The sequence below is a fragment of the Chlorocebus sabaeus genome, chromosome 23, assembly GCF_047675955.1.
Source record: "Chlorocebus sabaeus isolate Y175 chromosome 23, mChlSab1.0.hap1, whole genome shotgun sequence".
Lineage (NCBI taxonomy): Eukaryota > Metazoa > Chordata > Mammalia > Primates > Cercopithecidae > Chlorocebus > Chlorocebus sabaeus.
Window position 1 is genome coordinate 50,489,582 of NC_132926.1, and position 13,129 is coordinate 50,502,710.

The following is a 13,129-nucleotide window of genomic DNA, read 5'->3' on the forward strand; positions in this document are numbered from 1 at the left end:
TATTCATGAGAGAACTAGAGCCTGAGTCAAAATAGATTTTAAGACAAGAAATATTACTAGAGACCAGGAGCAAAATTTCGTAGTGTTAAAAAGATTAATACATTAGGAATACATAGCAATTTTTGTTGTCTATTTAACAGCAGAGCTTCAAAATATATGAAGTAAAAACTGACATAATTGAAAGGATTAGTAGGAGTTCAACAATTATAGTTTGTGATTTCAAAAGTCTTTCAATAATAGAACCACTAGACTGAAATTAGTAAAGGTAGAGCTTGAAAAGTATTACCAACCACTTTGATCTGATATATAATCTTTTTTTCAAGATTTATGGGCCATTCTCCAGGATAGGGCATATAATCTAGGAACATAACACAAGTTCAATACATTGAAAAGAATGAAATCATTTGAAGTTTGTCCACTGACTACGATGGAATTCCATTATAAATCAATATCAGAAAGAAATATGAGAATTTAGATAACATATTTATAAATGGACCAAGGACAACTTCACAAGAGAAATTAGAAAAAAATATTTTGAACTCAGTGGAAGTGAACACACATCAAAATTTATGGGATGCAGCTAAAGCAGTACTTTCAGGGAAATTTAGATCATGTTTATGAGAAAAAAATGGTTTTGATCCAGTCATCTTAAGTTTTCATCTTATGAATGAAAAGAACAGAATATACTCAAAAGCAAGCTCAAGAAAGGTTCCAGTGGAAATCAGTGAAATAAACACAAGAAAAATAATAGAGAAATATCATTGAAACACAAAGTTGGTTCTTTCAAAAGTTATTTGAGTATATACCCAGTAATGGGATGGCTGGGTCATATGGTACATCTAGTTCTAGATCCTTGAGGAATCGCCATACTGTTTTCCATAATGGTTGAACTAGTTTACACTCCCACCAACAGTGTAAAAGTGTTCCTATTTCTCCACATCCTCTCCAGCACCTGTTGTTTCCTGACTTTTTAATGATCGCCATTCTAACTGGTGTGAGATGGTATCTCATTGTGGTTTTGATTTGCATTTCTCTGATGGCCAGTGATGATGAGCATTTTTTCATGTGTCTGTTGGCTGTATGAATGTCTTCTTTTGAGAAATGTCTGTTCATATCCTTTGCCCACTTTTTGATGGGGTTGTTTGTTTTTTTCTTGTAAATTTGTTTGAGTTATTTGTAGGTTCTGGATATTAGCCCTTTGTCAGATGAGTAGATTGCAAAAATTTTCTCCCATTCTGTAGGTTGCCTGCTCACTCTGATGGTAGTTTCTTTTGCTGTGCAGAAGCTCTTTAGTTTGATGAGATCCCATTTGTCAATTTTGGCTTTTGCTGCCGTTGCTTTTGGTGTTTTAGACATGAAGTCTTTGCCCATGCCTATGTCCTGAATGGTACTACCTAGGTTTTCCTCTAGGATTTTTATGGTATTAGGTCTAACATTTAAGTCTCTAATCCATCTTGAATTAATTTTCGTATAAGGAGTAAGGAAAGGATCCAGTTTCAGCTTTCTACTTATGGCTAGCCAGTTTTCCCAGCACCATTTATTAAATAGGGAATCCTTTCCCCATTTCTTGTTTCTCTCAGGTTTGTCAAAGATCAGATGGCTGTAGATGTGTGGTATTATTTCTGAGGACTCTGTTCTGTTCCATTGGTCTATATCTCTGTTTTGGTACCAGTACCATGCTGTTTTGGTTACTGTAGCCTTGTAGTATAGTTTAAAGTCAGGTAGCGTGATGCCTCCAGCTTTGTTCTAAATTATGCTGCTATAAGGACACATGCACACGTATGTTTATTGCAGCACTATTCACAATAGCAAAGACTTGGAATCAACCCAAATGTCCATCAGTGACAGATTGGATTAAGAAAATGTGGCACATATATACCATGGAATACTATGCAGCCATTAAAAAGGATGAGTTTGTGTCCTTTGTAGGGACATGGATGCAGCTGGAAACCATCATTCTTAGCAAACTATCACAAGAACAGAAAACCAAACACCGCATGTTCTCACTCGTAGGTGGGAACTGAACAATGAGATCACTTGGACTCGGGAAGGGGAACATCACACACCGGGGCCTATCATGGGGAGGGGGGGAGGGGGGAGGGATTGCATTGGGAGTTATACCTGATGTAAATGACGAGTTGATGGGTGCAGCACACCAACATGGCACAAGTATACATATGTAGCAAACCTGCACGTTGTGCACATGTACCCTACAACTTGAAGTTTAATAATAATAAATAAATTAAAAAAATAAAAAATAAAAAATAAAAAAAAAAGTTATTTGAGTTAGACTGACCATGAAAAAAGAAAAAAGACGCGAATTTCCAAAATCAGGCATAAAAGAGGGGACGTTACCATCCTAAAGAAAAATATTACAAAGGGGTTTTTTTTGTAGAGACAGAGCTTTGCTCTTGTCACCCAGGCTGAAGTGCAATGGCATGATCTTGGCTCACTGCAACGTCCGCCTCCTGGGTTCAAGTGATTCTCCTGCCTCAGCCTCCTGAGTAGCTGAGATTACAGGTGCCCACCACCATGCCCAGATAATTTTTGTATTTTTAGTAAAGACGGGATTTCACCATGTTGGCCAGGCTGGTCTCGAACTCCTGACCTCAGGTGATCCACCTTGCCCAGCCTACAAAGGAAATTTATGATCAACTTGCGATCAGTAACTTGGGCAAATCTTGTGAAGACATACATAACAAAAAAAGGCTCAAAAAAAAAAAAAAAGAAACTTTGAGTACAGAGAGCAGTGTAGACCCAGATAACTTTACAGCTGAATGTTTTCAAACATAAGAAGCATTATTACCTACATTCCAAAAGAGAGTGTATTAGGGTAAGGGTAGAGAAAATGCTTTCAGCTCATTTCTGTGAGTCCAGTGTTACTGCTGCCAATAGTAGGCAAAGATCACAAGAAAAGAAAATTCCAGATTATTATTCCTCATGAATATACATGCAGAAATTGTTACCAAATGACAGGAAACAGAATCCTGGTTTATATTTAAAGTATTTTATACCATGACCAAGTTGAGATTATCCCAGAAATGGAAGGTTGGTTTGACATTTGTAAGTCAGTTCATATGATATACTTTATTAATAAAATAATAGGCAAAAACCACATGATCCTTTCAGTAAATGCAGAAAAAAACGCATCTGGGAAAAATCTAAAACTCATTCAGGATAAAGTATTTGAACCAACTAGACATACAGAAGGGAACTTTCTGATATAGGGCATGTACAAAAATTTTATTGTTATTATATTTTAGTTTTAATTTTTAAATTTGTGTCCTTGATCCTTTTTTTTTTTTTTTTTCTTAGACAGAGTCTCATTCTGTCACCCAGGCTGGAGTGCAGTGGCATGCTTATGGCTCACTGCAGCCTGGACCTCCCAGGCACAAGTGATTCTCCTGCCTCATCCTCCCAAGTAACTGGGACTACAGGCATGCACCATCATGTCAGGCTGATTTTTTTGTTTTTTGTAGAGACGAGGTTTCACCATGTTGGCCAGGCTGGTCTCGAACTCCTGAGCTCAAGCTATCTGCTAGCCTCTGCCTCCCAAAGTGCTGGGATTACAGGCGTGAGCCACTATGCCCGGCTCTGATCCACTTATAATTAATGTTTGTTTATGGTGTTATATTAAGAGCTCCATTTCCCACTGCGTTTGTTTCTTCTGTATTGGTATCTGGTTGTTCCCCACCATTTATAGAGAAGATTGTGTTACGCCATTGAATTCCTTTGGTACCTTTGCCAAAAATCAGGTCTCCTTTTGTTCTCTCTATCCTGTTTTATTGATCTATAAGTTGATCAAATACCACATTGTCTTGAGTATTCTAGCTTTAATAGTGTGTCAAATCTGATACTATAAATATTTCAACTTTGTTCTTATTTTCCAAAGTAGTTTTAGCTATTTTAGGCTCTTTACATTTCCATGTAAATTTTAGGGTCATTATGTCAGTCCTCCAAGACGACTTTCTGGGGTTTTTAGTGTGGTTGTATTGAATTTGTAGAACACTTTGGAGAGAATTGCCATTTTAATGCATAAACAAGATACATCTCTTTTTAATCAGGTCTTCTTCAGTTTTTCTCAGCATTATTTCATAGTTTTTAAATTTGTAGCTTTGTAGAAGTCTTGTATGTATTTTGATAAATGTATCATTTTTATTCTATTTTTAATGGAGTCAAAAGATTTTGTTTTCTGATTGTTGCTAATATACAATGAAACAATTGATTTTTGGGTATTCTGCTTGTATTCTTCAATCTTGCTAAATTAATATATTTCTGAACCTTTTTTCTAGGATTCATTTTATATACAGTGAATTCACTTTATATAAACAGTAGTTCTAGGAACTCAAATAGTTGAGAGTTTTTCTTTATATTAGTGCCCCACAGCTAATACATTCAGAAAGAATGATCAAAATATAAAATATGTATTTTAATAGCCCTAATAACGCTTTCAATCTACATACTGATAAAAAAAAAATGCTGAAACTAATAGATGGAAAATTGAGAGGAAACTTTATAAATGGTGGATCAAATTGACACTGTCTGAAGCTACTCACCAATTTTAACATTACTAGTAAATGGAACAAACAGACCTTATGTGTCTGCATATGTGATTTGATAGAACATTGCATTAGGTCTTTTTTATATCTCTTTGTTGTGGTCATATGTATTGTTACTTTCTTTAACATATGAAACATACATAGAAATAGCTGTTATAATACTGTTGTCTGTTGATTTCCATGTGGATCAAATTGACACTGTCTGAAGCTACTCACCAATTTTAACATTACTAGTAAATGGAACAAACAGACCTTATGTGTCTGCATATGTGATTTGATAGAACATTGCATTAGGTCTTTTTTATATCTCTTTGTTGTGGTCATATGTATTGTTACTTTCTTTAACATATGAAACATACATAGAAATAGCTGTTATAATACTGTTGTCTGTTGATTTCCATACTTCTGATAGCTCTGGGTCTGTTTTTATTGATTGATTTTTCTCTTGGTTATGGATTATATTTTCCTGTTTCTTTGCATACCTGGTTTGTTGTTGTTGCTTGTTTCTTTATTGATGTCATTGTGAATTTTATGTCACTGGGTTCCAGCTTTTGCATCTCTTTAGGTAGTATTGGGTTTTGTTGTAACATATAGTCTAGCTAATTGGAATCTATTTGATTATTTTTAGCTTTATCTTTTAAATGTGTTCGCACAAGTTCAACACTTTAGTGTGGGACTAATTTATTTTGTTACTAAGGAAATACATTCCTGAGGACCCTACCTAGAACCCCATGTATTATGTCATGTATTATGTCATCTTTCCTCTGTGACTCTTAGGTTTGTTCTCACATATCCACAGTACTCACTCATAGACTCAAGAGGACCTTTCTTCAAAGCATATATGCACACAAACGCTCCTGCATACTGTTGGGCACAATCTTGTTCTCTCTCCCCCCCTTTCTCTTTGCTGCTCCCTCTTTTCAGGAACACTGCCTTGCAAATTCTAAGCATCTTTCCCCTGTCATTGACACCCCAAAACGCTTAGCTTTTCAACTCACCAAAATTGTCAGGCTGTGTTAGGCTTCTCTATTCTTGCATTGTATCCTAGAGCTTGCCTGTAGGTGGTAAAATGGTGTATTGTAAGAGTCATCTTAGTTTTTTGTTTCCTACCTCAGGAAATACAGCCCTGCCCTGCCTTCTTTTTGGTGTCTTGAAATTGTTGTTTTATATATTTTGTTTTGTTTTCTGTTTTTGTCCTCAGGTGGGAGAGTAAACTCAGTCCCTGTTATTCCATCTTGCATGAAAGCAAACTTTTACAGATTTGCTTTTTTAAATGTATTAGGTGATACAAGAATTTGGGGAAACAAAAGATAAAGATCTTCTGCTTAAGAAAATACAAGTGAGGCCTGGTGCAGTGGCTCACGCCTGTAATCCTAGCACTTTGTGAGGCCAGGGTGGGTGGATTGCTTGAGCCCAGGAGTTCAAGACCAGCATAGTGAAAATGACGAAACCCCTGACTCTACAAAAAATTTAAAAAATTTGCCAGGCATGGTAGTGCATGCCTGTAGTCCCAGCTACTTGGGCCTGATATGGTAAGATCACCTGAGCCCAGGGATGTCGAGGCTACAGTGAGCCGTGATTGCACCACTGCACTGCAGCCTGGGTGATCACAGAGTGAGACGCTGTCTCAAAAAACATAAGTGGTTTTTTGGTTATGTTCAAAAGTTACTTTGTTTGGATTTTGAGTAGAATTTTGTTATTAACTATTATTTGTGTAGAACCTTATACTTTGGGAAATTGACATTTTTAAATATTTAGCCTTCTCATAAAAGTATATGCTATGTTACTTTAAGCCTTGTTTCTAGCCCATCAGTGAAGTTGTATAATTTTCTTTATAAATCGTTTATTTATTTATTAGATTTGTTTTTGGTATTTTCTTTTGTTTGAATAATTAATGTTTTTTTTTTCTGTTTGGTTATTTTGGAGTAATATTTATATATTTTATTTATTAACTGACACTGGCACTACATTTTCATAATTAGTGAAATATGAAATTTCATAATTTCATAAATTTTCATATAATGATATTTTTGGTTGCTTTATCATTATTTTAAGTGCACTCTGTATATTTCATATGTAAGTCATTTGTGTCTTGGTATAGTTGACAGGGTTTTTTTTTTTATTCTCCATTAAAAAAAATTCAGGTTATCTTTTAAAATGAAAACCTATCTTTTTCTCTGTGGTTGCTTTCTTTTTTAATATGCTGAGAAATCTTTCTCAGACCAAGAATATAAAAAACATTTTATTTTAGTACTGATCCAGCTTTAGTTTTTCCCAAAGAGCTGTGGCTCTAACACTTTCTTTTAAAAAGTCATCTTTGTATCTAACTACATTTCTTTATATATAGTTGGCCCTTCATGTCCATGGGTTTCATGTCCATTAATTCAAGCAACTGCTGATCCTGGAAAAAAAAAAAAAAAGATGAATAGTTGCATCTCTACTAAGCATATATTGACTTGTTTTGTCATTATTCCCTAAGCAATAAAGTATAACAACTATTTATGTAGCATTTCCCCTGTATTCGGTATTATTAAAAATCTCAAGTTGATTTAAAGCATATGGGAGGATGTACATAGGTTATATGCAAATGCTACATCATTTTATGTTAGGCGCTTGAGCATTGGTAGATTTTTGTATCCTTGGGGATTCTGGAACCAATGCCAGTTGGATACCAAGAGACTACTCAAGTGTGAATATCTTTTAAGGTTTTTTTATTTTTAATATCTTTTGTCTTAATACTGCTCCCAAAAGATAATAATAGTTTACTTTTATAAAACATTGCCTAATCAGGTTATCACTTTTATTAGATTTTTATTAAGTGTATTTTTTTCCTTTGTTCAGCATATATTGACAGATGTTAAAAATTTGAGATTAGATCGGTATCTTTTATAACTAATTTTAGGGACTAGTTAAAGGCAGAAGTTTAAAAAGAATTTTCATGTAGTATTATATTGAGATCTGTTATGTCTGGGAAATTGAGAAAGTTTTCTTTTTCTTTCCTTTTTAGAAAATCTTAATATAAGTGACAGGATCAGAATTTCTTGGCTAAGGGCATCTCAGGGCTTTTTTTGTTGCTTTTTTTTCCTATATTGATATATTTTATTAATAACCTTTGCTAAAGAAATTGTTTTTCTGTTTTTATAGTTTTGGTAAGCAGTTTGGAGGAAAAAGAGGATGTGATTGTCTTGTATTAGAGCCTTCAGAAATGATTGTGGTAAGAACTTTAAAGAATGCTGAATTGTTTTTGATATGCTTCAGTTTTAACTTTAAATGTAGTAGGCTTTAAATGCTTAAGGAGGTTTTATTACTGTGACCTTTTAGAGATTTTATCAAGTAGCGTCAGAACCATCTACCAAGTTTATCTGTTTCTGTCTATTCAGACTTTTTTTGATCCTCAAGAGAGTGTGAAACATAATACACTTATATATAATTTGCAGATTTGGTGTTTTTTACCCCTTCTACCAGAAAACTAAAAATTTTTAAAAGGGGGCCTTGAGTTTTCAAGTGCCTTTTTTTTTTTTTTTTTTTTTTTTTTTTTTTTTTTTTTTTTGAGACAGAGTTTTATTCTTGGTGCCCAGGCTGGAGTGCAGTGGTGCAATCTTGGCTCACTGCAACCTCCACCTCCCGGATCTAAGCAATTTTCCTGCCTTAGCCTCCTGAGTAGCTGGGATTACAGGCACCTGGCACCATGCCCAGCTAGGTTTTGTATTTTTTAGTAGAGATGGGGGTTTCACCATGTTGGCCAGGCTGGTCTCGAACTCCTGACCTCAGGTGATTCACCTGCCTTGGCCTCCCAAAGTGCTGAGATTACAGGCGTGAGCCACCGCGGCCAGCCTCAAGTGATTTCTTCTTTCCCATTCAATTTCATTTCTTCAATAAACTTTGAATTCTGTAGTCTGTGCCCAAGACTAGAGAGAATGAAGCAGAGAAAAGTAAAAAGACATATGATTGGATCCAAGTAAGAAATGGTCTTAGTATTTTCACTTTTTAATTATTTGAGATAAGTTTTTATTTAAGTCTGTATTTAAGGAATAATTCTTTATTTTTTCTTAAAAGAGCTAAGTAGTCGATCTAACTTTAGAATATGGTTTTTGTTTGGTTGGTTTTTTTTGTTTGTTTGTTTGTTTGTTTTAAGTATTAGAAGAATCAAGAACACAGCTTGCTTTTACCTTGTTCTAAGATGACCTTACTAGAAAATAGCATATACTCAGTGGACTCATTGTCCTGCTAGGATCTCATGTAGATGACCATGTCATCTGATTAGATTTGAACTGTCGAGAAGAGAAATTGAATTCTTAATGAAGCATTTTAGTGTAAGGCCTCAAAACTAAACTACTTTTCCATTTCGTGGTGCTATAGTCAGATATCTTCAAATATTTTGTTTTCTCTTTCCTAAACTGGATCATCTATATAACCATGAACTCACTATCCCTAATTTTATGTGAGCAACTGGATTTTAAGCTCTTACAGGGCAAAGGTTATGTCTTATTGTATCTCCCAGAGTATTGCAGAGTGCTGCCTGCATAGTAAGTATTCAGTAAATGTTTCTTGAATTCAAGTTTGTTCAAGGATGGAGTATGTATTGTTTCAAATTTGTTTTCTTTAAGCACTGAATATATGGGATTCCTATTAGAGCCTCAGAATTCTTTATTTTAAATGTATGTATTGAGGAACATGGCAAGGAAACTGCCCAGGCAGTATTGATTTTTCTCACTTTTTAGTTGTATTTTGTATTTCTCATACTGTATGCAAAAGAAATACTGCTTTTACTTCAGTGTTATGCATCCTGTTTTAGTGCTTATTTTACATACTTTATGTAATATTTTCATATGAGGAGGAAGAAAAGGAGAAATCATAGGCATAACTATAAATGACATTATTGGTACAATTGATAAATTCAAAATATGGACTGCAGATTGGATAATATCAAATTCCCTGAGTTTGATAACCATATTGTGGTTCTGTAAGACAAAGTCCTTATTGTTAGCAAATACATGTTGACGTATTTTGGGTTCAAGAAGCATTATATCTCCAATTTATTCTTCAGTATTTCAGAAAAACAAGTATATAAAATAAAAAGTCACATCAAATACATATATTTATGGCTGGTAGTTTTTAAATTTCAAAAATTTAATTTATTGATTGGTATAATTTTAAATGCTTTATGAGTTATAGGAGAAAACAATCCAAAATAGGTGAAATTTTTCAGAATTGTTAAAAATGACTGGTCAAATGGTTTTGTCTGTTTGTACAGATTTGAATAACTCCACTGGTGATTGGAGATGTCTGTTACTGAACACATTCTTGATCGCCTGATAAGTTAGTCATCTTAATCTGACACATTATAAAGTAATCTCCTTGTTTTAACTTCATCTTTTTTTTTTTTTTTTTTTTTTTAAAAAGAAACAGAACCTTGCCCAGAGTGGAGTGCAGTAGTGCAGTAGCTCACTGCAGCCTTGAACTCCTGGGCTCAAGTGAGCCTCTCTCCTCAGCCTCTCAAGTAGCTGGGACTACAGATGCATTCCTCCATACCAGCTAATTATTTGTTGTTGTTGTTGTTGTTGTTGTAGAGACAGCCTTGCTATGTTTCACAGGCTGATCTCGAACTCTTGACCTCAAGCAATCCTCCCACCTCAACCTCCCCAAGTGTTGGACTATAGGTGTGAGCCACCATGCCTGCCCCAAAGTATACTTTTAGGCAAGAAGCGTTATTTAATGTAAGAATGGTACTGTATAGTTATAAAAGGTTAATTGTATCAAGGTTACACAATCCTGAAGCTTTACATGCCTTCAAAATATATAAACCAAAAATTGTCCTTAGTAAAATCAGAACTAGAGAAACTCACAATCACAGTGGGAGATTTTTATTTTTAGGTTTTTTTTGTGATGGAGTTTTGCTCTATCATCTAAGCTGTAATGCAGTGGCACAATCTCAGCTCACTGCAACCTCTGCCTCCCAGGCTTAAGTGATTCTCCTGCCTCAGCCTCCCAAGTAACTGGGATTACAGGTGTGCCCCACCACACCCAGCTAATTTTTGTATTTTTAGTAGAGACAGTGTTTCGCCATGTTGGCCAGGCTGGTTTTGAACTCCTGACCTGAGGTAATCCTCTTGCCTCGGCCTCCCAAAGTGCTGGGATTACAGGCATGAGCCACTGTGCCTGACCAAGAGATTTTAATATACCTCCAAAGTAACTGACAAAACCACCACCACGAATCAGTAAGGATATTGAGGATTTGAACCTCATCATGTACACATTTTACCTAAGAGACATACAGGGAACACTACACCTATCAACAACAGAGTGTGCCTACTTTTCAAGTGTGCTTGGAATGTTTTTTAAATTTGACCATATACTGAGACATGAAGCAAGTCTCAAAATTTCAGTATTTGAAATTTTATAGTTTCTGACCACCATGAAATTAATTTAAAAACCAATTATAAAAACACAGCTGGAAAAAAAATACAAATTCTGAAATTCAGGCGTATGCTCTAAATTGCTTGTAAAAGAAGAATTACTTAGAAAATTAGAAAATATTTTAAATGAATAAATATGACCTATTAAAATGTGTAGAATTCAGTGTAAGCTTTCTTGTTGTGAAATTTAAGCCCTAGTAGTATAAGAGCAAAGGCTAACAGTAAAGTGTTCATGTCAGGAAATTAAAAGAGCAGTATATGAATAGAAATCACAAGCCAAGAAATAATAAAGATCAATATAAAAATAAATATCAATGGCATAAAAGCAAACTTAGGATAATGAGGATTGACAAAGGACAAGGTTGAGTCTCAGAAAAGACTAAGGAAATTGATAACCCCCTGTCAAAGATAATCAAAAATAAAACATGCCATACGATCAGTATCAGGAATGAAAAAGGATTCACTACTGTGATCAAGCAAACATTTTTAAAATGCTAATAAGGGAGATGGTATGGAAAGCTTAAACCTAGTAAGTTTGAAGTTTTAGTCAAATTCCTTTAAAAAAAAAATCACCAAACTAGCACATACACACACAAATAGAAGATCTGCAGAGAAAGTGAATCTGTAATTATAAACATTTTCATTTAGAAATTCAGACCCATGTGACTTCACTGGTAAATTTTTCCAAACATTTAAAGAAGAAATAATACTTAGCATCTAACAGGAAATAAAAAAAGATTAACTTCTTTGCCTTATTTTGTGAGCCTATTATAATTTTTATAACAGCCTAACAAGGGCATTATACAAAAGCAGTATTACAGGTTAGTATTTTTAAATAAAAATAAATGTAAAAATCTAAATATTTTAGGTAGTTGAATCTCAGTGTACATACAAAGGATAAAACAACATGACTACATTTAATTTAGTTCCAGAATCACAAGTTGATTTAGCATTTGAAAATATATGGGATTCACTACATTGATATAATTAGAGAAAAAAAATCGGGTAATAATTTCTGTAGATGCAGAAAAAGCTCTTGATAATCAAAACCCATTCATGATTTTAAAAGCTTTTAGCAAGGTAGGAAGAGAATGAAACTTTTATAACGTAATTGTTACCCGCAGAAACCCTATAATAAACATTTGAAAACTTTCTCCCAACATTTGGGATTATATGAAGAAAGCTCACCATACCAAAACTATTGGCTAGAAGATGCATTTAGGCAGGGGAAGAAAGAGATTGGAAAAAAATATAAAACTGTGATTTACAGATGACATAATTTGTATGTAGAAAACCCCAAATAACCTAAGTGTGAACTTTTGAAATTTATGTCATTTCAGCAAGGTCATTGGATACTTGTCCATACATAAAAATCAATTGTATTTCTCCTTACAAGCAAGTAGAAAATTGAATTTTATAGACATACCATTTATGAACATCAAAACCATCTATATACATCAGATTAAATCTAAAAAAAAGTAGGAGACCTTTACACAGAAAACCATAAAAAGTTGTTTTTAGATCTTCTTTAAATCAGTTGAGACAATATTTTTAAGATATAAATTATCTCAAAATTTGTCTAAAATTTAGTGCCATTCCCATCATAATCCCAGGATATTTTTAAAATAGGGATAAAGGAATTGATCTGTAACATATGTCACATAAGGGAAGAAGAATAAATTTACAAAAACTGTATGAAAAATACTTAAGCTGGGTGTTGTGACACACGTCTGTAGTCCCCATTATTCCTGTCTGTGAATAGCCACTGCACTCCAGCCTGGGCAACATAGACTCCATCTATAAAACCAACAAACAAAACACTTAAGATTAAACTTAACAAATGTGCAGAAACAATGTATTTAAATACCCCTGAAATAAAAAAAGTAAACTTGAGCCAAAAAAGAGATGCCATGTTCTTAGGTATGGAGTTACCAGAATAAGGATATTACTTTTTGTTAGTTTACCTTATGAATATAATGAAATCCCAGTGAAATATACCATCAGGTATAGTGTTTATTTTGTGTTTTGCATTTTGTGCCATTTAAAAGAATAAAAAAGCAAGGAGAACTAGAAGAAACCTGAGAAAGAAGAGCAATTTTAGGGGAGCCATGTAAATATTTTTATATACTAAAAACAATTCAAAAGGAGAAAATA

General features: G+C 34.1%; 1 protein-coding gene across 8 annotated transcripts in view; it reads left to right on the plus strand.

The window, feature by feature from the left end:
* RAPGEF6 (Rap guanine nucleotide exchange factor 6) overlaps positions 1–13,129 on the plus strand; it is a 210,992-nt gene that overhangs the window by 67,870 nt on the left and 129,993 nt on the right. For 7 of the 8 annotated variants that reach the window (XM_073010711.1, XM_073010712.1, XM_008014336.3 and 4 more), the window contains one exon: positions 7,704–7,773. The exons of the other annotated variant lie outside the window; for it this stretch is intronic. In XM_073010711.1, coding sequence (XP_072866812.1) covers positions 7,704–7,773 — 70 coding nt within the window. The remainder of the gene's footprint in view (positions 1–7,703; positions 7,774–13,129) is intronic. 8 annotated transcript variants of the gene reach the window in all.